The sequence below is a fragment of the Mustela nivalis genome, assembly GCF_964662115.1.
Source record: "Mustela nivalis genome assembly, chromosome: 12".
NCBI lineage: Eukaryota > Metazoa > Chordata > Mammalia > Carnivora > Mustelidae > Mustela > Mustela nivalis.
Genome location: NC_139031.1, coordinates 98654728 through 98682346, shown reverse-complemented (window position 1 = coordinate 98682346; position 27619 = coordinate 98654728). Strand labels below are relative to the sequence as shown.

The 27619-nt window shown below is 44.2% G+C and overlaps 1 protein-coding gene across 1 annotated transcript in view; it reads left to right on the top strand.

The window, feature by feature from the left end:
• VOPP1 (VOPP1 WW domain binding protein) overlaps positions 1-27619 on the top strand; it is a 110514-nt gene that overhangs the window by 37511 nt on the left and 45384 nt on the right. Inside the window, exon 2 of the mRNA XM_082691744.1 lies at positions 14877-14935. Within this exon, the coding sequence (XP_082547870.1) occupies positions 14877-14935 (59 nt within the window). The remainder of the gene's footprint in view (positions 1-14876; positions 14936-27619) is intronic.

Sequence of the window (27619 nt, the reverse complement as noted above, 5' to 3'; positions counted from 1 at the left end):
TTTATTAACCATGTGCATTCAGTCCACTGCCAACCTCTTCCCTCCAGAAGCTTCTGACTGGAGTTTCTGCCGAACCTTCCAGATTTCTTAGACATAACTTTAAATCTGGTTCTGCTGCCTGGCAGGCCCCTCCTTCTTCCTTCCCCCAGTTCTGCTGCAAGAGCTGTGGATTCACACTGTCTGAGTTTCATTCTGTTCACTTTCTGTTAACATTCTGGGTAGTTTGGGTGAGTTTCCTCCCCCGCTGAGAGGGAGGCTGGTGCCTGTGATAATCTGGGTAGGCATGGGCACGCTTTCCCTGTGGCCCATGCCCTGCCCCTGTTACCCCTCAGCCCAGTGTTCCTCATTCACCTGTGCTTTGTTTTTCCATCCGTTTTACTCTGATTTCCATCGCTCTTTTCCTTTTTACCTTCATAAAAACATGGAGAGACAGTATGGCATTTTTTTCATCTTTGTTTCCCTCAGCCCTCCACCCGCATGAGGTGCTTTCTAAGTTCTCTGTCCTTGTTACATGAAATCTTGCCTGGCTGGGTCTTCGTTGGAAAGCAGGCAGGACCAGTTTCCAAACTACTGTCTGGTCAAAGCAAATTAAAACTTGTGAGCAGGAAGAGGAAGAGGCAAGCATTTCCTGACCCCCTAGCCTGGGCCAGAATCTGGAGCTGACAGGTGAACAAGGCAGGGCCCCCGAACTTCCGAGGCTCCTGGTCTGCGGGAGAAGAGGCCACACACTGTGCAAGTGGGCAGGCAAAGGTGTGACACAGTGCACCCTCACCAGGGAGAGAGTGCAGGCTCTTGGAGACGGCCTCACGCTGGCTCTGGGACGGTAGCCACAAAGGGACAGTCCCTTTCTGATCGGATCATGGGACAGGACAGCATGTACAGGGCATGCCTCCTGGCTCAGGAGCCTGCCCATTCATACATTTTAGGACCAAATGAGAAGATAATGCACATGAAAATCCTTTGAATGCCTAAGCGCTTATTGTTTTACTAAATTTCAGTCATAGTCCCAAGGAGAGTAAGTAACATCTCCTTTTCTGGAAGTTCAGGAAGTTTTCATCTGAGCCCCCATGATGGAAACGCCAGGGAGAGAGCACTGCAGGTGGAGAAGTCTAGATGTGCCCTCGGGAGCTTTGGTGGGTGTGGGGTGGGGTGGGGGGAGGTGGAAGGCGGCTGAGGTCGGAGCAGAGGCAGAGGTGCTGGGAATCAGGGGGCTTGGCCAGGTGGAGGCAGGACCTTCACTGTGAGTCTAGAGTTCAGTCTGCCGGTGAGGCATTTTGGAGCTTCTGACAGAAGCTGTGCTGTAGGAGCCCCACCACTTCTGTGTGTGTGTGATGGAGCCCTGTGCAGGGTAAAACTGGACAGAAGACAGCGGTTTGTGACTTCACGGAGGAAAAATGACGGGAGCTGTAATGAGTTTGGGCTGGAGACTGCGGAGCGAGGACTTGATGTGCTGTGCCCGGTTCTCTTGGGTTGTCTTCGACAGAGCGAGGTGTAGCCCCGTGAGTGTTATTAAGTCTCGTGAGAAGGGAGGGAGGCAAGGACAGTGTCCGCAGCCACTCAGTGTGGAGTGCCATGTGGGCTGTTGAGGCCGTCCGCCCAGCCTGGAGTCGGCACTCCTGTCTCGGCTGGTCTCTGCCTGCCCCTCCTCATCCTCCGCCTCCCCCACAGGCAAGCATCCACCCTCTTCCCCCTCACCTCCTGGCCTCCAGGGCCGCCCAGGAGAGACGTGCTGGGGAGGGAGCGGGCTTAGCATGCAGCAGACGTACCTGTGGTGGAGAGCGAGTGGCGCTGTTCTTAGAAGCAGGAAGCCGGGGTGTGGGGTTAGGCAGATAGATGCTCTCTGCTCTGCATGTCTGATTCTCACGGTCCTCCGGGCATGTGGTCCAGATGCCAGGTGACAGCTGGAAAAAGGTCCCTGGCTTGTAACGGAGCCCTGCACAGCAGACACCTGCACGAGATCTACCCTGGAGAAACGTGGGGGTCGTTGGGTCAGAAACGGGGTAACTGCAGAGTGAGCTCAAGAGCAGAAACTCAGTCCTCGGAAATATTGAACTTTGGGCTCCGAAGGCTGGAGACAGAGATGCCTTCCACCAGGGTAAACCCAGGGCAGCCCCGGGTCTTGGACACAGCTGCTCACCCTGAGGAGTGAGAACGGGCACACGCTGCTGGTGACCGTCATAGGACGTGCACGAGCCAAGACCAGGGGTTAGAGAATTACACAGGAGAAATGAAGCCAAGCCAGACCAGTGGAATTCAGATATCCGACCTAGAAAACCCAAAGAACGTCTGTCTACTACACGTCTGTAGAATGAGTTCTGCCATCTGCTTTGCATCTGCTTTTCTCGCTATGCTACTGCGTCATGTTCCTGTTCTTTCTCCATCCCCCTGCCGATCCCCTGAAAAACCCCACACAACATTATTTCCATCATAGATTAAAAAAAAAAACAAAAAACAAAACCCAGGACACAATGACAGCTATTAGAAATGATAGCTGACAGAGTTAGGAGACAGAGCTATAAAAATTCTGCTGGGATTCTTCCAGAAATGTCGTGTTTGGGATGGAATTCCATTGCTGTCTGCAACACTTAAAGAGTTGTTTTCCTTTTAGACCAGAGTTCTGCCATTCTCCTTCCTCTTTTCACTCGTCCCCACCCCCACCCCACGTAGTACTCAGCAGGAGAAAGGTAAGGAAGAAAATTCTGGGAGGGTTACCGGCACCTAAAAACAGAGGATCAAGAGGGTGAGGTCAAAGATCTCGACACATGAATTGAGTGTAGTGGCAAGTTAGAGGTACGCAAGGCAGGTACCCCAGACCACCCCCCCCAGGGGCTGTGTCAGGGGCGAATTGTCTTTCATTCTTTAAGCACCAGTATTAAGTACCCTGTGCAGACAAAGCAGTGTGGCTGCCTTAGGGAACCAAACATGGGTTTCGCTGAAATGTGCCTGCCTTTGTGTTTCGGAGAATAAGGGGGCGGTGAGCCCCAGTGAACAGCTGGTTACTGAACTCGGTGTGCCTGCAGAGGACAAGTCCAGAGTGTGTAAATGGTGGGTCAGGCCATATTGGGGGTGCCCCCAGGGTTCTCCTACATTCAGGCTTAGGAAGAAATTCACATGGCATTTGAGAGCTGAAGGGCGAGTCGCTGTTGGGTAAAATTGCAGTGGGTGCTGGGGGTAGATGTGGGGCTGCACTGGTAACAAGACCCAGGGAACAACGGTGTGGAGCTTTCTGGGGGCAAAGAATGGGCTGGGGATGCTTGGCAGGAGATGAGACGTATGTTGTACTGCCTTTTGAATGTTTGAATGTGGGCGACCCCACGGTTCAGCTTCTCACCGTGATTAGCCAAATCCCAGCTCTTTTTCGGCTCTTGGGCTCCTTACTTAGAATCCAGACTTGGAGCAGTTTGGATGCTCTCAGAGAATCCAACATGCTTTCCTTCTAAAGTAGAAGTCCCGCAGGGAGACTAGAACACAGCCCAAGTTAGAAGCCTGTATTTACCTTTTGGCATTTTGCTCTTGAAGCTGCTGTGCTTATCAATCTTTCCAGGGGTTTCTGGCAACAGAAGAGAAGAAGCTGATATTTTTTCATTAGTCTGGTGGCTAAGTTTTGGGTCTGCTGGCAAGGATTTAGGCCCAACTGGAGGAGAGTGGTGTTTTCAGTTTATGTCTGTTACCCATTTGGGGGACACTGTGTGATGTGGTTGGGGACGCCTGACTAGGCTTTCTCAGTCACTTCCTGTGCCATGTGGCACCCAAGCAGGGCACCCACGCTGGAGATCGGGTTGTTGCCAAACCGGTCTGTTGACCTTCTCATAACATAGCTCTTATCCTCAAAGGGGTGGCCCTCCTGGACTAGGCCCTGAGGGAGAGCATCCAAAGGTTTCATCTCTGCACTGTTCTTTTTTTTTTTTTTAGAGTTGGGCCCGTAACTAAGGTTGATTATATTCATTCATTGCCAGCAAATAACAGTAGCTCTACTATTTCCATCTGTTATCACTGCTTTCAGACTATTCTAAATAAATCTCCCAGTCATCAGGTTTTGAATGAATGATGTTTTGTGGCATTTGGAAAATTTGTCACATAGACTTTTTTGGCTGCAGCTTGTGTGTTCACTTTGTGCTGTTCTGGGCTATAAAGTAGCACCTCTGAGTATTTCTAGCAGCTGAGAACACTTCATGAGCGGGAAAGTGGTTGGTTTGCCCCCTGGATAGGCTTAGGGCTCCTTGGGTTTGTGATTGTTCGTGGCCGGTTGGCCCAGTTTGGACAGTGTTGCTTAGTGCTTGTGTCCTTTATTCTGCTCTTGGGGATGCAGTAAATGATAGTGCTGAGACTTGAGGGGGTTCTAACATGTAATTTCTAATAAGTCTGGACGTTTATTTTGGGAGGATGGAAGTGGGGTCCTTCATGCGGTTTCAGTTGTCATTTTAGTCTTCCTCTAGCCAATGAAACCATGCCTGAAATAAATCTCACTCTGGCTCCCTGTGAGAGATGTGACAGACATAACAAAGCCTGGGATTATGAATTATTGTGACACAGAAAATTGCGGCATCTGTACACTGCCAGAAAAACGTGCACAGACGTTAGAAACCTGCAGACTTTGTTCTGCTCATCTCTTGTGTGACCTGTGTCACACAGGTGACCTGCTCATCTCCTGTGTGTCCTTAAGTCACCTGTCTGAGACCTTCATTTACTTGGCTATAAGTACCTACATAGCTGCCTAACTCTCAGGGTTGTTATGCTGTTCAGTGAGATTTTATATGATGAGTTCCTGGAGGAGAATAGGCGTTGCATAAATGGCAGCTAGAGTGAAAAGTTGCTCTGCCTTGTTAGTTATTAGGGAAATGCCAGCCAGAACCACAGCAGGATACTGGTAACATATCAGACAGTTGATATTACAAAGACAGATAACAGCAACTGTTGGTGAGGATGTGGAGGAACTAGAGTTCTCACACCACAGGTAGGAATGGAAGCCCGCTCAGCTGCCCAGGAAGATAGTGTGGGGGTTCCTCAAGAAGCTGAACACGGAGTCACCCTATAGTCTGGCACTTCTACTCCTGGGGGGTGAACCCAAGAAATAAAGACATATGTCCACAGAAAGATCTGCATGCAAAAATTCATAGCACCTTGTTCACAATAGCCTGAACAAGGAAACAAGCAAGATGAATGGATAAACAAAATGGGGCGTATCACGCAATGGAATAGTATTCAGCCCTAACAATGGGTGAACTGCTGATCTAGTTCACAACTAGCTGGACAGAATCTTGACATAAAGGGCTACAGGCTTATGATTTCATGTAATTGGACCTTGTAGAAAAGGCAAGACAAAGCTAAAGGACTGATCGGTGCGGCCTGGTGCTGGGATGGGAGCTAGAATTGACTGCAGAAGGAAAAGAGAGAACATCCTGGGGTGATGGAAATGTTCTAGAACTGGAGTATGGTGTTGAAGGCACAAGGTAGAAAGATTTCTAAAAACTCATCAATCTGCATTGAAAATGGGTGACTTTTGTGGTTTGTGATACTGTGATTTATACTAAGAAATACGTATTTGGTTTTCATCCTAGTGAAGTCATCTGTTGTTATATTATTGACTTGACTTTTGGAAAAGCATCTGAGGTTGGGGGAGCTGGTTGATTGGGAACCAACCATATGGTGAGAGGGTTGGAATTTTCAGGCCTTCCCCTGATTCCTCCCAGGAGGGAAAAGGGGCTGGGGGTTGAATGATTCACCAGTGGTTGATGATTTAATCACTAATTCCTATGTGATGAAGATTCCATAAAAACCCAAAGGACTGGGTTCAGAGACCTTCTGGTTTGGTGAATTCGTGGAGATTTGGAGACAGTGATGTGTTCAGAGAGGGCATGGGAAACCTTTCACACCTCTTCTTATCTTGCCCTGTGCATCTCTTCCATCTGGCTGTTCCTGAATTATATCTTTTTATAATAAATCAGCGATTTGGTGAGTGAAATGTTCTATGGGGCATTACAGCAAATGGAACCTAAGAAGGGGGTTGTGGGAACCTCTGGTCCATTGCCAGTAGATCAGAAGCCCAGGTGACAAGGTGGGAGGGAGAGAACGGGCACTTCTGTAGGACTGAGCCCTTAGCCTGTGTGATCTAATGTTGTCTCCTGGTACATAGTGTCAGAGCTGACTTAAACTGGAGGACGTCCAGCTGGTGTCGCAGTTACTTGGAGGAGTGGGGAAAACACCCACACATGGGGTATCAGAAGTGTTGTGAGTATGGTAGTCATGGGAGAGTAATGGAGAAACATGAGTGTAAGTTTTCCAACATAATGGTATATAAATCAAACCTCATATTGAGGTAGAACTTGGATCTCATGACTGTCTCATGATTATACTTTGTTGATAACGGTTTTTTGAAAAGCATGGTTTTTAGAACTCTTGTGTTGAAATGGCATGACTAGGAATGCCTGTGTGCCTGTTTTGAGTCTTTTAGTGGATCCCATATTTTAAACCAGTTTAGGACTCACAAGCCCTTTGCATCATGCTGCAAAAGCTTCTGATTATTGTTAGAAGAGTTTAAGGTTCAAGTAAAGAGATTTTTGCAAAGTAACCCAAAAGAAATCACACTGTCCCCAAATAACACTATAAATTTAGGCTTGTATTGTCCCATTTTCCCCACAAATACTATTTGTTTTTACATTGTTCAAATTAAATGTATGTAGTGTGTTTTAAAATGACTGCATGAAATGTGCATTTTTCATGATGTTAAACATTTTTATAAATACAGTTTTAATTTCTGACTGTATGAGTGTTTATTTCATACACCCTTCTTTGGAGATAGGTCTGTGCATCTCAGCTCCTTCCACAGTTTGTCTATTGTGGACATTGCTGCTGTGAGCATTGGGGTGCAGGTGCCCCTTCTTTACACCTTGTATATTATTTTCCACAAACCTTGTTCATCTATTACTTTTTATTTAATTAGTAGTAGGATAATGTTTGCTTTTGTTAACCAATTATATTTCCTCATTTTAAGTGTCTCTTTATGTCCACTCTCCACTTGTTTTTGGTCTGTAAGTGACCTACTATTTATTTATTTATTATTTAAGATTTTATTTATTTGGAAGAGAGTGAGAGAGATAGCGAGAGAGAGAGAGAGAGAGAGAGAGAGAGAGAGTATGAGCAGGGGAGAGAGGGAGAAGTAGGCTCCCCACTGAGCAAGGAGTCCGATGTGGGGCTCCATCCCAGGACTCTGGGATCCTGACCTGAGCTAGAGGGAGACACTTAATTGACTGAGCCAGCCATGTGCCCAAGTGATCTGCTTTTTAAAGTAAAATTTAACAAATTTAGAAACAAAATGTTCCATACAAAAGTTACATAGAGGAAGCTTGGAAATTTGATTACCAAATTGAGTAATGAAAAAAACCCTCTCTAATGCCACCAAGAACACAATTTACTGTCTTTACTTTGGCATGTATCTTTACATATTACTTCCTCTCTGTTGTGGTGTAAAACAACTATATGCTACTCCAATTATGCTATTTTATTGGCTTTATTTTTCTGAGCAAAGTGCTCTCATACAATTATATATTTTTCTAGAATCTGATGGTATATGCCTACTAAAGTATCTTTTGGATGTATTATAATTTTGTTAACCAAACCTTAAGTTTGGTGCATTTCAAGGTTTTTTTTTTTTTAATTATTTAAATTCATTTAGCCCAATATAGTGCATCATTAGTTTCAGATGTAGTGTTCAGTGATTCTTCAGTTGCATAGAACACCCAGTGCCCATCACGTCACATGCCCTCCTCAATGCCCATCACCCAGCTACCCCATCCTCCCATTCACCTCCCCTCCAGCAACCTTCAATTTGTTTCCCCTAGCTAAGAGTCTCTCGTGGTTTGTCTCCCTCTCTGATTTCTTCCCATTCAGTTTTCTCTCCCTTCCCCTATGATCCTCTGCTCTATTTCTTATATTCCATATATGAATGAAACTATATGATAATTGTCTTTCTCTGATTGACTTACTTCACTCAAATAATACCCTCTCATTCCATCCCTGTTGACGTAAATGGTAGGTATTCATCCTTTCTGAACACTCAGTAATTTTCTTTACGTCTTTATCCATTCATTTCTTGAAGAGCTTCTCGGCTCCTTCCACAGTTTGGCTCTTGTGGAAACTGCTGCTGTGAACATTGGGGTGGGTGTGTGTGCCCCTTCTTTTCACTACATCTGTATCTTTGAGGTAAATACTCAGTAGTGCAATTGCTGGGCCATAGGGTAACTCTATTTTTTAACTTTTTGAGGAATCTCCACACTTTTCCACAATGGCTGCACCAGCTTCCATTCCCATCAACGGTGTAAGAGGGTTCCCCGTTCTTCACATCCTCACCAACATCTGTTGTTTCCTGTCTTGTTAATTTTAACTGTTCTAACTGGTATAAAGTGGTATCTCATTTTGGTTTCGATTTGTATTTTCCTGATGACAAGTGATGTGGAACATTTTTTCATGTGTCTGTTCACCATTTGTAAGTCTTGTTTGGAGATAGGTCTGTGTGCATGTCTTCTGCCCACTTCTTGACTAGATTCTTTGTTTTTTGGGTGTTGAGTTTGAGAAGTTCTTTATAGATCTTGGATACCAGCCATTTATCTGATATGTCATTTGCAAATATCTTCTCCTATTCCATAGGTTGTCTTTCAGTTTTGTGGACTATTTCCTTTGCTGTGCAGAAGCTTTTTATCTTGACGAAGTCCCAATAGTTCATTTTTGCTTTTGTTTCCCTTGCCTTTAAGGATGTGTCTTGCAAGAAGTTGCTGTGGCCGAGGTCAAAGAAGTTACTACTGCCTGTGTTCTTCTCTAGGATTTTGATGGATTCCTGTCTCATGTTGAGTTCTTTCATCCATTTTGAGTTTATCTTTGTGTATGGTATAAGAGAATGGTCAAGTTCCATTCTTCTGCATGTGACTGTCCAATTTTCCCAGCACCATTTATTGAAGTGACTGTCTTTTTCTGCTGGATATTCTTTCTTGCTTTGTAAAAGATTAGTTGACCTAAAGTTGAGGGTCCATTTCTGGGCTCTCTGTCTGTTCCATTGATCTGCGTATCTGTTTTTGTGCCAGTACCATGCTGTCGTGGTGATCACAGCTTGTTAATGTAGCTTGAGGTTAGGCATTGTGATGCTGCCAACTTTGGTTTTCTTTTTCAGCATTCCCCTGGCGATTTGGGGCCTTTTGTGGTTCTATACACATTTTAGGATTTTTTGTTCCAGCTTTGAAAAATGTCGATGGTGTTTTGATGGGGATTGCCTTGAATGTGTAGATTGCTCTGGGGAGAACATTTCAAGGTTTTTGGATACATATTGAAAAATTGTCTTCCTGTGACATAATATTCCCAACGCTATTATGTGGTATGCTTTTTTGCCTTATGCCCTCATCAACAGTTGATACCAGTTGGTTTTTTTTTTTTTTAACAATTTAAAAAAGCTAAAACCATACCACTATAATTTACATTTATAAATTACATTTAGTTTGTTACTAGTGAATTTTATCTCTTAAAATAGCTTTATTGACTGTTTTGACTGTTTGGTTTTCTTCTTTGAAGAATTGTATCTGTGTTTTTTTTTTTTTTTTGCTATTGGGATTTTTTATCTTCTTATTGAATTATATAAGCTCTTATATTTTCTGCTATTATCTGCCTTTTAATTTTGGTTATTGATTAATTTTCATTTCCTGGAGATGAGGATTTTTACTTACTTGCATTAAGGTTACAGGCTTAATTAAGCTCCCCTACAATTCTTCTGCTAGCAGATAAAGCTAACAAAAAGTCTTTATTCAGAATAAGTTATGAGAGTCCACAAAATTTTTCCAGGGATATGCAGCTGGGCCTGATTTGTGTCTTGTAGTCTACATGCCCCTAGAATCATTAAGATATTAATAGACAGTGCTGCATCTTTAAAGATTATTTGCCGGCAATATAGGAATGTCTGTTTGGTTTCTTCTGTAAGACACTAGAGGATCTTTAATTTCTGTTGTTTAAAAAGTTTCTCAGCTTTCTTTCCTTTAATAAATGATGCTCATGAGAAAACTCATACTCTTATTTCTTTAAAAAAAAAAAAAAATCAAGGTTCCTTGGAGATGAGACGTTCTGAAAAAGAGAATGTCCGTACGCCAGAGGATTCAGTAATTAGCACTTGGGAAGTTGAGTAAAATTCCATTACAGGAATTTTTTCTCCTGTTTTCCTCCAGCGTGTTTACTCCTGTTTATTATTTGAAATGTAGAGACCTTGCTGTAATTACCCGTTGCTGCCTCCACAAGTCCTTGCCTGGACTTCAGCAAGGACTCTCCCTGCCCTCTGCTTCTGTCCCTGGTCCTGAGCAGAAACCCCTCCAGCACCCAGGAGGCTCCCTTTGTTCAGAGTCTGTGGGGCGTGTCAGCGTCCGCTCTAATTGGCTTGCAGCTGAATGCAGCCGCGATCCTGGGGCATGTGTCGAGTTCAGCCTTGAAGGATGGGAAGGCAGCACCGAAGCACAGCAGGACATCCTTGCCCTTTGACAAAGAGAGTCATCAAGTTGATCCTCCCAGGGCCTTCCTACCATTTTGAACCGAGTCGTGGACTTATTTGCCCAGGACACACTTAGTGAAATAAGCTAAAAAAAAAAAAAAAAAAAAAAAGGAAAGAAAGAAAGAAAACCCCTTGCTTTCCAGGTGCCAGTGGGATTCGTTCCGTTAGTGAAGCCCCAGGTCCCCAGTTTGCTATTCATGTAGAGATCCTGCTCCACCCCCCTTTGAACAGAAGAGAAAGGGTGGAATTTTGATAAAATCCAGTGTTTCGAATCCTTTAGTCCCTTAACTCTTCACTCGCATGTGCCCCAAAGTCACAGGCAGCTTCGTTTCCCTCAGAGTCACCCGTTTCCTTATTGTGGTGAACCCGTCTTTTACCTTGGTTAGGAAAGGATGTGCCATTTTATTAAACAGTGACTTCTGGGGCCTCCCGTATTCAGCACAGATGGATGTAGGATAATTTATGTCAGTGTGAGGATTACTGTTGGGGATTAGCAAGGATTTGTTCCTTGGGCTTATTTAGATCCTGGCTGAGTGTGGATGACTATATTTAGGAGAGCTCAGCTACATTTATAAATATCCGAGTCCTTGAATAATAGATCACTGGGATTCTTCCCTGACTACAGATGTCTCATGAGCCTTTCCAGGCTAAATCTTAGATTACCCTCATTTGAGTTACTCCTTGAAATATGTGTTTCCTCACAATCCTGCATATTCTGCTGCTTTGTTAATAGTTTGTAAATTGTTGCTATTCCTTATGATCTCTTTGAGAAGTACAGGATTATGCTTATTACTACTTTCATTGTCCCCGTGGAAGGAATATTACACTGTGAGTGCATCGAGGGCCTACTGTTTGCCCAGACTCCTAGAGCACGCTGGCTGTGGGACTGCCTGGTCAGTAATAGAGCAGCTGACCCGGACTTCCCTAACAGATATATTTTCTGTTTCAGTAGATGGTCAATCCTCAAAAACCCATGATAGCATCATGTCAGTAACTATGGTAGAATGGGTAGGCCTATTTTTGGGGTGGACATAACCCTGAAATTTTTTTTTCTTAGTTTATATACTTAAAATTTTTTTTAGAGAAGGTCTTATTTATTTTAGGGTGATTTTGGAAAACTTTCCTTGCAAATGTAAGGTACTAAATACATAGAAGTCGCCTCTCAAGGGGCTCGGAAGCACTGCTTCTCTTTGATGGTCTGCGATCACAGGAAAATGAGTCTTGGAAGTCATCTGTTGCAGGGAATTAAGAAAGCTTGATTCAGGACACATTTAGAGATAGAATTGTTGGCTGGGCCTGAGACTCAGTGAACTCTACTCTGGTCTGGCCAGGCACTCGATCGCAGTTACTTCATAAAGCCATCTTACAAATTCAGCACAGAAGGGAGTCTGTCCTGTTTTCAAAATAAAAAGTCTGAGGTCCAGACTGACTGGCACCATGGCTGGTACGTTCTCAGCATGAGAACCCAGCTCTCTAGGTTTTGATTCATCTCTCTTCTGTGGGACGGATCCGTCCATCCCCCTCGACTTGGGTGTTTTTTCCAGTGGACCCTAGCACAGTGCCTTTCTTTTCCCTGTCCGCCTACCACCCCTCTGCTTGCTCATGAGGTCCCTTCTGAGAGTTTGGGAATGCTCCGGAAACCCCCCCTTACTCATCCCTCACAAACTCCCATTTTGACCATATGGCCAAAGCTCCGGCTCTCTGGCTCTGCCCTGAATCCTGGTGCTTTTGCTAGATTTGGGGATTGGGATTGATAGGGTTTGGCAGTAGACTTCCACTTGGCAGAACCTGGCTCTCAGCCCCGGGTGGTTTGTAGCAGGGATCTTCCTGTCCACCTCCTTTCCTAGGGAACCTAATCTTCAGTCTTACCGTCGTGCTCTTGGTTGGCGTGCAAGCTGACTTTGACACCTGGGGTTCAGTTCACAAGCATTTAGTGAAGGAAAGGCTCAACGTGAAAATTCCCAGGACTTCATAGCCCTCGTTCAGTGTTCTCAGTTGGCTAATGAAATATGTGACTCTGTGTTTTTCCTGTTATCTAGCTATAAAATGGAATAATACCCCATTTTACCTTTGGTGAAGTATATGGATGTGTTATTACAGTGTTAACATTCCTTACAAGAAGGCTGTTGTAAAAGTCCAGGTACCAAAAATAATGGGAAGTTGCCTGGACATTTGCACATTTCAAACTAATTTCAAGTGAGGATAAAATGAAACTATGTTTCAATGGTAGGTAGCTCCGTTCTAAAGGTATTTTCTCTTCTGTTCAGGAAGTGTGGCCATAAAATTTTCCTTTTTTTTTTTTTTTAAGATTTTGTTCAGATGTGTTTGAGAGAGAGAGTGGGTGCGAGAGAGCACAAGCGGGGGGCAGGGGGACGGCAGAGAGAGAGAGAAGCAGGCTCCCCATGAGAGTGTCTGGGAGTTATGCTGTCTGTAATGATTCAGAGCTTTAATAGATCCTGTTGTAGTTCTGAAGCTCATACCTGCTCCCATGGATTCCCACAGATCGCATACACGCCTCTGTGTATGTCACAGACCACCACCACGCAGGCAGCTGGGTTCTGGGCTCAGAGAGCACTGCCTTTCCCAGAGTCGGTCAGCCTGTTCATGGCAGATCTGGGTCGGCTTCTCTTTTCTGCTGTCCTGTAGTCATAGGACAGTTTGGGGAGAGTTGAATGTCTAGGGCAGAGAATGTGTGCCTATCTCCAGTAGTGACAGAGAATGAAGAAGAAACATTTAATATGCTACCTGGAAGAACGACCTGGTTTCTCAGCTTATAATAGAGGACTCTAGTGGAATGGATTGTAATTTAGGGCAGAGACCTGAAATTGCTCTTCCTTGCCAAAATAAATTGATTGCTTCGGCTGTCTGAACTTCATTTCTTGAACTGGGCAGGAACTAACGTAGTCTAAATTAAACTCATTTTCCATTAATAAAACAGGGTCACTTCAGGCTGCCCGAGTGTGCTTCTGAGGGTCCTGAAGCACATTTTAACAAATGCAGTGTTTCCCGCTCTTTGCCTAACCCATCTGATTTAGCCAGTGTAACACATAGCATTTGCTTTCACCTTTCCCTTGGCACTCTGCTCGAGAGCTGGGGTCTGCTTCTGAAACTTCCTTAGAGCTGTTGGGAAGACCGTTGCAAGAGGGCATTGCCATATATATGCTAGGGCCAGGAAAGGCAGAGGAAGGCTACCCTGGGGGAGAGAGGGCGGAGTGAGACAGTTAGTCCCTGCCTTGCCCAAAGAAGATGTGTTTTCATGATGCCTCTCCTTGTTTTCATGCTGGTAGCTTTGTACTATGAATATTTTGACCCTATTGTTTATACATAGGGTCCAGTGAACTGGACCATGAATGTGGGACGTCATGAATTAAAGAAAAAATGATAGCACAAGCTGAAGAATTGTAGACAAATTGTGTTCAGGTCCATGAGAGTGTTTCTGCTTGGAGCTCTCACTCAGCGCTTGGCCCACGTTCTCTCGGTTGCTGGAGGTGTGTAAGGTAGTCCAGCAAGGTCACATTACACCTGCTCTGCTCTCCATTATGTCAAGTGTCAGACTTCCTTGGAAAACACTGGGGAGGCTCCTATTACCTGTTATCCTTCCGCGTCCTTCTCCTCGGTTGCTCCACCCCGGGAATGAGGGCAGGGGGCGCCACTATTGCTGGCAAGTGAATCCTGATTTACAAAGTCTGGCAGCTGTAGAGCCCCACCAGGAGATCAATGATTTGAATGTGTCCTTTGGAATACATTGGAATATGAAGATCTAGAAATGTTAAAACTGGGAAATACCTTTCAAAAATGACGGTTGGGGGGAAATGGGGATATCTGTAATACTTTATTTTTAGCTTATTTTAGATATTTGAAGTATGGTACCATATGAATTTTTAAAAATGGATTGTCTTCAGTTTATGTTTTTAATGAATTGATTATGTCCATATATTTAGGGATATAAAGGCTAGAAAAATTATAGGGAAATAGATGTAAAATTAGCAAAATTAAAAAATCATTGTGGGGACGCCTGGGTGGCTCATTTGGTTAAAAGACTGCCTTTGGCTCTGGTCATGATCTCAGGGTCCTGGAACGGAGTCCCGCATCAGTCTCCCTACTCAGTGGGGAGCCTGCTTCTCCTTCTCCCTCTGTCCCTCCCACTGCTTGTGCTCTCTTTCTCTCTCAAATAAATAAAATCTTTTTTTAAAAGAAAGTCATCATGGGGGTGGATCTCCCTCTAATCCTTTGTTTCCCCTAACCCTCTGCTTTTCACACTTCAAGGTATATTAATTCATCCATCCTTGTGTTTTTTTGTCAGATCTTCTTAACAATATGCAGATGACTTTCACTGATAAAGTTTTTCTTCTATTTTCAGTGCACAGAGGCCAAAAAACATTGCTGGTATTTTGAAGGACTCTATCCAACATATTATATGTAAGTATTTGCATTTCTCTGTGGGTTTGATTCTGTGGTCATGTCTTTCTCTGGGCATTATTTCTTTCATAGGACATAGGACTGGTTATGGGATGGGGAAAACTCAGTTTGCAGAGGCCTTTGCCCTTGGTTTCACCTGCCTCTCCTCATGAACGTGCAGGCGACCTTTATAAGAACACTCAGCTGGCTCAGACCGCTTCCTCTGAGGACAGCACGAAATGCCAGGTTCTTTGTTTTGGGAGACAGGCCCATTCAGACATAATTGGTCAAAGAGGGCAAGATGTCTGAGCAGGACTGGAGTAAAACTGATTTATACAAATTTTCCTAGGCAAAGGGAATAAGTATAGGGGGGTATGATTCTGAACTTGAGCTGCATAGGGCAAAGTCCTTAGGTCAGTTACTGTGAGTGTATGTGTGTGTGTGTGTGTGTGTGTGTGTGTGTGTGTGTTGGCCGTGATCAGAAAGACCACCTGGCCCTGGGCCCCTCCCTAGTCAGGGGCAGTCAGCCTTTCATGGCTCTTGGCAGCTTATGATTCTTCCTGTGCCTGGGCCCCTGCCAGTGTTGCTCTAATTAAAGCATTATTGTGTTTTCCCCTATTGTTTTATGAGTGTGTGTGTTTTTTAAATGTTGGCTGAGTTAGCCGCTAGCTGTGCTGCACCACCTGCCTAGGGGTCAGATTAACTCTCCAGGTTATCAATTATTATTTTTATTGTGTTTTGTAGTTCCATAGGTTTTGAGAGGAATGACCGAAATCAGATTTTTCTGAAACGGTTATTTTTGGTAGTTAATTTTGTAAAACATGCGATCATTCAGTAGTGTATATAATCGTATTAGAGCAGAAACACTGTATATTTTAGCATATAAGGAGATAGGACAGGAAATAGTAGCAAAGAACGTTATTTCTTAATTGGCCAAGAGGTACATTTTTATTACCTGCCATTCTTGTGGAATTTCTGATCTGAAAGAGACCAGTATAGGAGGAGAAATGTTGCCTGCCTGGGAATGGAACATACCAACAAGCAAGGTCCTTAATGCCCCACATTGCAGGAGTCCTGGCAGAAGGCCTCTTCAGTGGCAAAAAAAAAAACCCACTTGGGAAATAAAGCAGCAGCATAGGGGCTTTAATTACAGAGTTGTCAGCTTGAATAAACATGGCTATGAGAGAGCATGGAGATAAAATATTTTGGTTCTTGGGATAATGGATATTCCTTGGTAAACTTTAGTTCTTTTTTTAGAGAGAGTTTGTGCCACCAGGAGGCATTGGAAAGGAGGAGAGAGGGAGAGGGAGAACCCTAAGTAGCACAGAGCCCGACATGAGGCTCGATCGTAGGATCCGGACCCAAATCCAGAGTTGGACACTTAACCGGCCAGACCACCCAAGCGCCCCTGAAAACAGACCTTTGTCAAATTGTCTTGTAGATGAGCTGATGAATCATTTCCTTATGGTTTTAAAAAATATTTATTTATTTATTTGGGAGAGAGAGAGAGAAAGAGAATGCGTTCAGGTGAGCATGTGAGCGGGGGCGGAGGGGGGTGACCAGGAGAACAGAGGGGGAGAGAGGGAGACTCCCAAGCGACTCCCTGCTGAGCATGACGCCTGAGGCAGGCTCAGGCTCAGGACCCTGAGATCATGACATGAGTCGACATTGAGAGGTGGTCAGGAACCCACTGAGCCACCTGGTGCTCCCATTTCTTGGTCTTTGAGAGTTTGGGAGGTGGAGGTCATTGCTGTTCTTGGGTTTACTTGTTTTTTGTTCCTTTATTTATTTACTTACTCCCTCCATATTTGGAAAAGGTTTTTGTATCAACGGAGAACACAGAGATAAGCCCTGTCCTGTCTTTAGTGTGGTTTGTCTGTTGATTTTGTTTCTTCTCTCGTCTCTTTACCAGTGGTGGAGGGGGTTCTAAAAATTAGAAAGGAAACTCACTCTATTACTTCAGTGCTGAAGCTCATATAAAAGGTAATAATAGTAACATTGAGAATTTACTATAGCCCCTGACATGAGTTAATTTCATTTAACCCACAGCCGTTTGAAAGCCCCAACCACACACACTATGACTTTCTTTTTTAATTGCGGGGAAACCCACGTAACAGAAGTCCCCATTTCGAAGGGAACAGTTCAGCTGTGTATCGTCCATCAATACATGGTGAATCATGGCCTCTGTCCAGTTCCACACGCTGCAGCCAGGCCACGCACGCCACTCTTCACCGGCCTTTGGACCCGATTCCCGGTTAGCTCCCCCATGGAATGTGAGCGTGAGTGTTGACCTGGGCGTGTGGCGTGCTCAGCACTGAAATCGTGTGTAAACACACATACCCCCAAGGCCGCGTGCCTCTCCTCGGTGTGCACACGGGGTCAGTTCCTCCACAAGCTGCGCTTGTCACTGTCCTGCACCTGCAACGAGTTTCCCCACGGAGGCTCTCCCCGCTGCTTTCCATCTAGTGGGGCTGCTGAAGGACACAAGGATTGAGGGGACATGGTGTAGATGAATTCTCCTCTGTCCAAGCTTCTGCTGCTCAAGGACCGGTGTGCTGCCAGCCAGATGACAGGCCCAGGAAGATCACAGCCCCAACCAGAAGCACTTGGGACTGCGGAGGACACGGGCAACAGCCCTGTTGCTCCCCAGAGCCAGCTCTCTTGGGTTCTCCAGGGAGACGGTGGTGCAGGTCAAGGTGAACTTGTATCTGGCTTGAGCTCACGCTCACTTGTAGCCTGGATGTCGAGATCCAGCATCCATGCCAGTGCTGTCCGGTCTCCATGCTGGAGAACCAGGCCTGCCTCACGACACGGGTTTAGCGCACAGGAAGCTCGAGGGGCTGCGACGGCCGCGCCTCGCCCCAGACGCTCGGGGAGTGTCTGCCGACGCTGCTGTTGCCGGGAGACAGTGGTGTGGGTCGGGGAAGGTGCCTGTGCTCCCGGGAGCTGCAGTGTAATAACGTGTGACTGAGCAGTTGTTTTCGAAGCACCTTTAACATTAAATTAAATCCCAGGAGTTAACAGATCTCACCTTCAAAATACACTTCTGGTGTGTTCTGCCTTTCATTGCTGCATAGGAGCCTTCAAAATAGGGAATTTCTTAAAGAGGCGTTGACTCCAAATGACATCTTCCTATTCTGTGACAGGATTTTTTTCCCCTGCAGAAAATATATTCCAAATGATTCCTCTGTTTTGTGCCTATAATTTTTCATGGAATGCATTAGGGAGAGAACATCTCGTTTGCAAACTTGTTTTAGAGATTTTACTCGTACATTTGAAATCTGATTTCATGTCTCTCACCAGAAATCCCATATGGTACTCCTACTTTTCTTGCTTCTCTGCATGTTCCTGAATTTTATTCCAGCATTAAAGTTACCAAGCTAATAGAGGCTAATTTTTTAAGATAATTAGGCTTCCTCTATAGCTACCTAGATGTACAAAATTACCATTGCCTGTTTGGATTTCTTTATGCTAAATTATCTTTCTCCCACTGCCTTCTCCCTTCAGTCAGTTTTTCAAATTTCTTTCATTGGTTTCTTTTCTTTTCTTTTTTTTTTTTTTTTTTTTTGACCTCTGTTGAGCTGGAAGCCTGCATACGTATGTGTACAAACAAAATATTCTCCTTGTTTTTAAAGAAAAAGTCCCTTTGAAATCCAAACAGAGGAACAACACATGTTTCAAAATTTTTTTTTCCTTTTCCCCTGCCCTTTATTCTGCTACCTTTCTTATCTACAGGCTGCCCTTTCAAAAGCCTTTCATTAAAATGTGCTTTTTTGACTTTGGTTCGGAGCTTCCTAGTATCTCCTCCTAGCAACAGTAGGATTTAAAAATAGCTGGGTGGTCACGTGGCCTCACCAAATCCCGTTCCTTCACTTTCATTCTCCTCTTAAATCGTTCTTCTATCAAGGACTTGCTCATTCAACAACCCCCTTTGTCTGCAGGGCCTAGAACGGTGTGTGAGCTGCGGGAGGCCCGAGAGGAGAAGATAAGAGAAGGGCCCTGCCAAGGAGCCTGTCCTGGGGCCATGGCAGACACAGGGCCACTGGGATCTGATGGAGCACTCTCTCCTCCCTGTTTGTGTGGAGGCCAGAAAGCACTGCAGGCAAAGCCAGCTCACTGTGTACGGCCTGTTGTTGGCTGCAGAAAGTGCTAAGCTCCTTGTGCCTTGCCTGGAGACAGGGGGCTGCTGTCCCGGCTCAGGTAGTGCGCCCAGTGCTCCTGAGTGTGCGGGGGTTGGGGGGGGCAGCCAGGCAGTGCAGGGGAGGTGGGCTGGGCTCGCCGGCCCTCATCCGTGCAGCAGCTCGGCAGATCAGTCCCACTAGAAAGTGGCTGCTGTACTCAGCTGTGGTCAGGGTAGACACTGCTGTGCGTGTCCCTAACATGTGTGTCACTAATGTGTGGTGGCATTATGTCTCAGAGGGGCTCGGGATGTGTGTGCATAGATGACCAGGTGGGACCCCTAACTTTAAGATTTTTTTTTTTTTTTAATTTATTTAGTCAGAGAGAGAGAGAGTGAGAATGAGCACAGGCAGACAGAGTGGCAGGCAGAGTCAGAGGGAGAAGCAGGCTCCCCGTGGAGCAAGGAGCCCGATGTGGGACTCGATCCCAGGACCCCGGGATCATGACCTAAGCTGAAGGCAACTGCTTAACCAACTGAGCCACCCAGGCGGGACCCCTAACTTTATATCCCAGGATTGCCACCCCAGAGGGACAGGAGGACTGGGTGAGTTTGGCTCACTGTGGGGCATGCTTTTGGTGACCTTCCCCATCTGGCTCCAGTACCTGGAGGTTGGCACAGGGGGCCCTTGGTGCCTGAGTGGGTAGCGCCTGGGCCGTAACTCACCCCTTCCTGGGCAGGGGATGGTGGGGGGGCTGCTGCAGACGAGGAGCAGTGGCACCCCTCTCTACGAGAAGTGGCATCCTTTCTGCTAGGATTTGCAGCTTGAGGCTTGTCCCAGAGGCTCTCCCGCTGGCAGCCGCCATCCGTGAACGGATGTGTATCTCCGAGGGCGGAGGTGGGAGACAGCTTGGGAGGCAGAAGCAAGTGGAACACGTTCCAGTGCTGAGTCTGTGGTGGGGACACAGACAGGTAAGTTTCCAAGGGTGGGGCCAGGGACTTCGAGGCCTTCTCCAAAGTTGACAGCAGTGGGACAGCCTCATATGGAGGGTTGGCAGGACCTCCTAGCCCCAGCTCGCCCTACAGGGGTCCCCAGGATGCACCCATGTTTCCGTGTCTCCCTCAGACCAAGACAGAACAGAGTGTGTCCCTGAGTTTTCCCAGACCGCAGCCAACACAGGGCCCTCCACGACGTCAGGGGAATTGTGAGGGAATTACTAATAATTCAAAGACTAAAAATGACAACAGCTGACATGAGTGCTTACCCCGTGTGGTGCCCTTTCTAAGCTCATTATATGTGTGACTGCCTCCAGAAAGCTTCTGATAGTGGCCTCTCTACCTTTATCTCTTTTTCAGCTGAGGGGCGTGTGTCCCTCTCTGGTCCTTTGGTACCATGTGCCATCATCAGACTCACTGTTGCCAGAGTAAACCATCCGTTGTCTCCTCCTGAGACCAGGAGTCTGTTGAGGACAGAGGTCTGTCTAGCAGGCTTTTTTGTCTCTGTGCTGACACAGGGCCTGACACAGAAGGCATTCAGTGCATTTAGGAACCACAGCGAACGGTGGCCTCACTCTCGGAGAAGACAGGAGTGAGTCACTGCCACTCTTCAGTGATGGAAGACGTTTTAGGGACTGGAAGTCAAGACTTTCTCTAGTCCTGCTCTGCCATTAGGTTGCTGTGTGATCAGGGGCAAATCTGCTAACCTTTCTGGGTCCCAGTTTCCTATGCTAGGTAAGCTGCAAGGTCTCATCCTGCTCATTCTGGGACACCCTCCCGCTGTCTGTGCACAATAACGTCGAGCGAGCATTGGGAGTAAAAGATGAATGACCGAGTGCACTTATGAATTGTGGCGGAAGCAAGCCTGCAGACGTGGGCTGGATTTCAGCTCATTTAGGGTCCACCCTTCTTGCCAAATACAAAACAACCACCTAATATTTTCTTTCAAAGGAATGAGTCATCTTCTGCAGGTCTCAGTATTGACATGGCAGTAGGAAGAAGATGTTAATCACGCGGTCAGCCAGTGGGATGGATCTAGGAGCCCTGGCTGCTCACTGATTCAGATTTTGGGGTTCATAAGGCATCTTCCTTGGTGCTGAGCTGAAGCTTTTTGATAGTCAGGTACATGGGTGTTAATTCGGACAATGACTTTTTTCATTGGATTTTAAATAAGCCCGAGAAAACTTGTGATTTATGTGCACATTTCCTGTTCTATGTGAATAGAAATGAATCTAGTTATTCTTTCCAGAAAATCGAGGTTAGGTTAGAAGTGGGTTGTGTCTTCTTAACTAGACCTGTGGTTTTGAAGTGAGATAACCTAGTAGCCCTCTGGAGAGCTGGCAGGTGAGAAAGGTTTGACCCCAAAGATGGTCCTTGATTTATCTATATTTTCTTAGACTACTAAGGAAATCTTAAAACTGTTCCTACCTAGTTTTACAAATAAAATAATTGGCATGAGGAGAGAGTAGGGCATTTACCCAGGCCTGTAGCTTTCTCAAGGGCCTTTTGCATTTGGTCGCATCTGTGACTGCCAAATGGCTAGAACAGAGATGCAGAGCATTTGAATTCTAGATGTTCCATTGATTACTTATTTTAGCTTTGGGTTCAGATCTAAGTACCACTGAAGGAGAGAGTGTGGGGAAGTTTCTCACAAGTCAGCCCCACTGAGCCTGGAGGGAGTCCACACCAGGCCTCCTCGAAGAAGAGAATGGAAGGGAGCATACGGATGGAAAGTGTTTTGGCCAAATACAAAAAGGAAGACTGACGACATGATCGATAACGGGAGAGTGGCCATCACGGTCACGCGTTAAATCTTCTAACATCTATTGAGTACGTGCTGTTTCCACACCACCACTAAAGGAGGAGGGAGTGAGGGGAGGGACGGTGGGAAGGGAAGATGAGGGAGCCAGGACCTGCCGTCCAGGAGTTCATGGTCCATGGCTTAACAGGCAGCGACGTGTGCCCAGCTCCGTGCAGCTTGGGCAGAGGCCGTTCCTTCCAATACTGCTCTTTCCTTGCTCTTGATTTTGGCCGGGCCATTTTCAGGCCCTATTCCTGAGTCTCCCACTGGAGTATGGAAGCTTCTTTCAAAGCACTCACATTACCCTTGTGTATTGTGTCTCTCTGGGTGCATTTCTCTGTTGTGAATAATTAATGGTGTGAGTGGATGGAGTGTTTCTTGCCGACGTCAGACCAACAGCCCAGAAAACAGGCTTTCTAGAGCCAGAGCCAGGCCAGGCTGGGCCACCTTACCCACCTGCTAGAGTTGGAGGCACCACAATCAGTTCCAGTGGCTCCGAAACACACAGCCACCTCTGCTGATTAGGAGGTGCTGGTGTGTACCGCCCCTCCCTGTTCTGTTGTCAGACCCCAAGTCTTTTGGAAAGCTCCCTCTCTGCCAGGTCAGCTGGACTCCATGTGCCCTGCTCTCTTCCCTGCAGCACTGGGAACTTGAGGGATGTGCAGAGTGGGAAGGGGTGGTGGGGGTAGGGAGCAGCGCTCTTCCCTCCCTGTGCATTGCCCTGTGCACCCCTTTACCAGACCCTTGCTGTTCTGCCACGATGGAGCAGCTGAACATAGCCTTTGCTTAGCCGCTTGGGAGAGAAGGCATCTGGTCTAGTCTAGGGACAGATATGCTAAGGGAGAATTTTTCTTCTTTCTCTCTTCTTGTTGTTGGCCTTATCAAGGAAGGTTTTTGGTGTAAGGTAGAGGCATTTCCTTGTCCTCAGAGCAGGGAGAAATATTTCCCTGGTTATCCACCCTTAAGATCTTAATGTTTGTGCTCTCCCCTTCCCCTTCCAAGTTCATATGTTGAATCCTAACCCCCAAACTTGATGGCCTTTGGAAAGTGGTTAGGTCATGGGGACTGAGCCCTTGTGAATATTTTTATAAAAGAGGGTCTAAAGAGATTCCTTGTTCTTCCCACCATGCAAGGGAGGACAAGAACATACCAGCTGTGAACCAGAAAGAAGCCCCCCGCTCAGAGAACTTGATCATGATAATTGATCTTGGACTTCCCAGCCTCCAAAACTGTGAGAAACAAACTTATATTGTTTATTAGCCACCCAGTCAGTAGTATTTTGTTATAGCAACCCAAATGAACGAAGACAACCTGAAAATGTCATGTTTTTGTATATATTGTGCAACTCGATTTTTGAGTGTCCGTATTGTACCTGGTCTTCTAAATTGGTGTACAGAGCAACCTCAATATTTTCCATAATACAGAGTATTCCCAGGGTGGGGGGTGTACCATAATTCACACATTTCCCTGTGATCATTGTACTTTCAGGTAGTGTCCGTCCGTCCTGTTTTGTTTTTACCATTAAGGTCCAAATTTCATTCCTAATTTTCTAAAATTTAAAGCAGTACTCATAAATAAGTTCTTTATTGAAGTAGAGTTGACAAACAGTGTTAGATTAGTTTTATGTCTACAGAATAGTGGTTTGACGACTATGTTAACTGCTGTGCTCACCACAAGTGTAACATGGTTCCCCCATCTGTCACCATACAGTGCCATTCCAGGCCACTGACTGTAGCCCCATGCTGTGCCTGTCGTCCCTGTGACTTATTCATTGTTTAACTGCAATACCATCCCCTCTACCCAGTTTTCCCATCCCAAATCCCTCTCCCCTCTCAAAACCATCAGTTTGTTCTCGGTATTTATGGGTCTGATTCTGCTTCTTGTTTTTGTTTGTTTGTTTTGTTTTTTAGATCCTACATATGATGAAATCATGTGGTATTTGTCTTTCTCTGACTTATTTCACTTAGCATACCTTCTAGGTCCGTCCATGCTGATGGTTCTAAATAATGCTGCAGTAAATAGAGAGGTGCATATATCTTTTCAAATTAGTGTTTTTGTTTTCTTTGGTAAATAACCCGTAGTGGAATCACTGGATCATATGCATATGGTAATTCCAGGTTTAAGTTTTCGCAGAACCTCCGTGCTATTTTCCACAGTGGCTGCACCACTTTACATTTCCGTCAGCAGTGCATGAGAGTTCTTTTTTCTCCTGTCCTTGTCAACACTTGTTATTTCCTGTGTTTATGCAAGGTGATATCTCCTTGTGGTTTTGATTTGCTTTTTTCCCTGGTGATGAGTGATGTAGAGCATCTTTTTGTGTGTCTGTTGGCCATTTGTTTGACTTCTTGGTAAAAATATCTATTCAAGCCTTCTGCCCATTTTATAATCAGATTTTTTTTTCTTTTCTTTTTTTTGGTGGTGTGCTACAGAAATTCTGTGTGTAGTTTGGGTTTAACCCCTTATTGGATATATCATTTACATATAACTTTTCCATTCAGTAAGTTGCCTTTGCATTTTGTTGATGGTTTCCCTGGCTGTACAAAAGCTTTTATTTTGGTGTAATACCAATAGTTTAGTTTTGCTTTTCTTTCCCTTGACAGGAGAAACATGCCTGGAAAAATGTTGCTAAGGCCAACATCAAAGAGATTATTTCTTATGTTTTCTTATGGGAGTTTTATGCCTTCATATCTCACACTTAGGTCTTTAATCCATTTTGAGTTTATTTATCAGTACGATATAAGAAAGTGGTCCAGTTTCCTTCTTTTGGATGTAGCTGTCCAGTTTTCTCAACACCGTTCACTAAAGAAACGGTCTTTTCGCCCATGTATATTCTTGTCCCCTTATTGACCATATAAACGTGGGTTTATTCCTGTGCTCTCTAGTTTGTTTCTGTGCCAATACCATACTCTTTTGATTATTATTTGATTATTATAGCTTTGTAGTATATGTGGAAATCTGGGATTGTGATACCCCCAACTTTGTTCTTTTTTTCCTCAAGATTATTTTGGCAATTTTTTTGTGTCTCTTTCATGTCTTTGTTGGTTCCACACAAATTTTAGGATTATATATTCTAATTCTGTGAAAAATTATTGGTATTTTGATAGGGATTGCATTGAATCTATAGGTTGCTTTGTGTAGTATAGACATTCACTATTAACTCTTCGAATTCATGAGCATTATATGCACTTTTCATTTTTTTGTGTTGTCTTTAATTTATTTCATCAGTGTTAAAGTTTTTAGAGCACAGGTCTTGGACTTTCTTGGTTAAGTTTATCCCTAGATATTTTATTCTTTTTGGTGCAATTGTGAATGGAACCTTTTTTCTTCATTTCTCTTTCTGCTGCTTCATTATCAGCATACAGAAATGCAACATATCTGTGTATTAATTTTGTATCCTTCAACTTTATTGAATTTATTTATTACTTCTAATAGTTTTTTGGGGGGCGGCATTAGAGTTTTCTGTATGTCTAAATATAACTTCTTTACTTATTCCTTATCAATTTGGATGCCTTTTATTCCTTTTTCCTGTATGATTGCTGTGGGTAGGTCTTCCAGTACCATGTGAAATAAAAGTGGTGAGAGTGGACATCATTGTCTTCTTCCTGACCTTAGAGGAAAAGCTCTCAGTTTTTTACCATGGTGTCTGATGTTAGCTGTGGATTTTTCATCTATGACCCTTATTATGTTGAGATATGTTCCCTCTAAACCTACTTTGTTGAGAGTTTTTATCATGAACAAATCTTGAATTTTGTCAAATGCTTTTTCTACATGTATTGAGATGATCATGTGATTTTTATCCTTCATTTTGTTAATGTGGCATGTCACATAGCTTCATTCGCAAGTGTTGTATCATCCTTGCATCCCTGGAATAAATCCCACTTGATCATGTATTGAGTGTGGTTTGCTAATATTTTGTTGAGAGTTTTACGTCTGTGTTCATCAGGAATACTGGCCTGTAGTTTTCTTATTTTGCAGAGCCCTTGTCTGGTTTTGGTGTCAGGGTAATGGCTGACCTCATAGAATATATTTAGAAGCTTTCCTTCCTCTTATTTTTTTGGACTAGCCTTAGGAGAATACAGTGTTTCATAGAATTTACCTGTGACTCCATCTGCTGCTGGACTTTGGTTTGTTGGAGTTTTTTGATTATTGATTCAATTTCATTGCCAGTATTGATCTGTTCAGATTTTCTGTTTCTTTGAAATGTCAGTTTTGGAAGATTGTATGTTTCTAGGAATTTACCCTTTCTTCTAGATTGTCTACTTTGCATATGATTTTTCAATAGTAGTCTTTTATAAGCCTTACATTTCTGTTGTGTCAGTTGTTACTTCTCTTCCATTTCTGGTCTTATTTATTTGGATCCTCTCCCCACTTTTTTTTTTTTTTTTTCCAGGAGTCTTGCTAAAGGTTTGTCGATTTTGTTTATCTTTTCAAAGAACCAGGTTTTTTTTGTTTCATTGATCTTTTCTGTTCTTTTTAGTTTCTAGTTCATTTATTTATTCTCCAATCTTTATTATTTCCTTCCTTCTACTGACTTTGGGCTTTGTTCTTTTTTTTTCTTTCCTAGTGTCTTTAGATGTAAGATTAGATTATTTATTTGAGATTTTCCTTATTTCTTGAGGGAGGCCTGTCTCACTATAAGTTCCTCTCAGAATTGCTTTCACTGAATCCTAGAGATTATGGACCATTGTATTTTCATTTTTAACTGTCTCCATGTATTTTTTATTTCCTCTTTGTTTTCTTCATCAACCCACTTGTTATTTAATACTATGCTATTTATTTTCCATGTGTTTGTGTTTTTTTTCCCATTATTATTCCTTGTAATTGATTTCTAGTTCATACGTTGTTGTCAGAAGAAATGCAGTATATGATTTCAGTGTTCTTCCATTTGTGGAGATTTATTTTGTGGCCTAACATGTGAGATATCCTAGAGAATGTTCCATGTAAACAAATTTTTAAATAATTCATTTGGTGGTAAAAATGGATTTGAATAGACATAAGGCTGTTCTTTTTAAAATTCCATTTAATAAGATGTGTTAAAAGATTAACTGAGGTATTAGAATTCTTGAGAGTTTATTTGAGTAAACATCGATTCAAATTGGGCAGTCTCATAATGGAAGTAGTTAGGAGCACTGCACCAACATGTGCTGGCGGCAAGGATTTTATAGAGAAGCAAAGCAAGGAAATTATTTAATTGGCTGTGGTTTAAGTGGTTGCATTATTTGAGAAACCCTAGCTCACTGTTTGTGAGTGGTTGTTTTTAACCTTGAGGCATTTACAGGAATTAACTCTGGCTTAGATTTTGGTTTGCTTACATAGGCTCTAACGCCACCTCTGTCTAACGGCCTCCTTGTTTGATTATTTTAACAGATGTTTTGTGTATTTCAATGCGGATTCTGCTCGGCTGCATTGTATAATTCATGGTATTGCCTATCTTATCATTCATGAATGCAGACGGTTCTGAGTTCTCCACGTATCTGGTCCCAGGAGTTTGGAGAAGGGATTTTTGTGTGCCCCACTGCTCAATGAACATCTTTTAAAATACTGTATCTTTATGTGCTAGAACTTACTTTTGTCGTGGGATGATTTTGCACAAATAGAATCGTGTTAGCAAAGTTTATGCTTATTTTATATTTTAATAAACACTGTGGGACTAACCTCCCGTATGTTGCCATGATATAGTCAGCCAAGAGTATAGGAGACACCTGTTTCCAACCATCCTCACCAGCACTGGGTGCAATGTTGTAATCAGAGTACCCTTTGTACCCTGAGTTCGTGTTAGTTACTGTGCTAT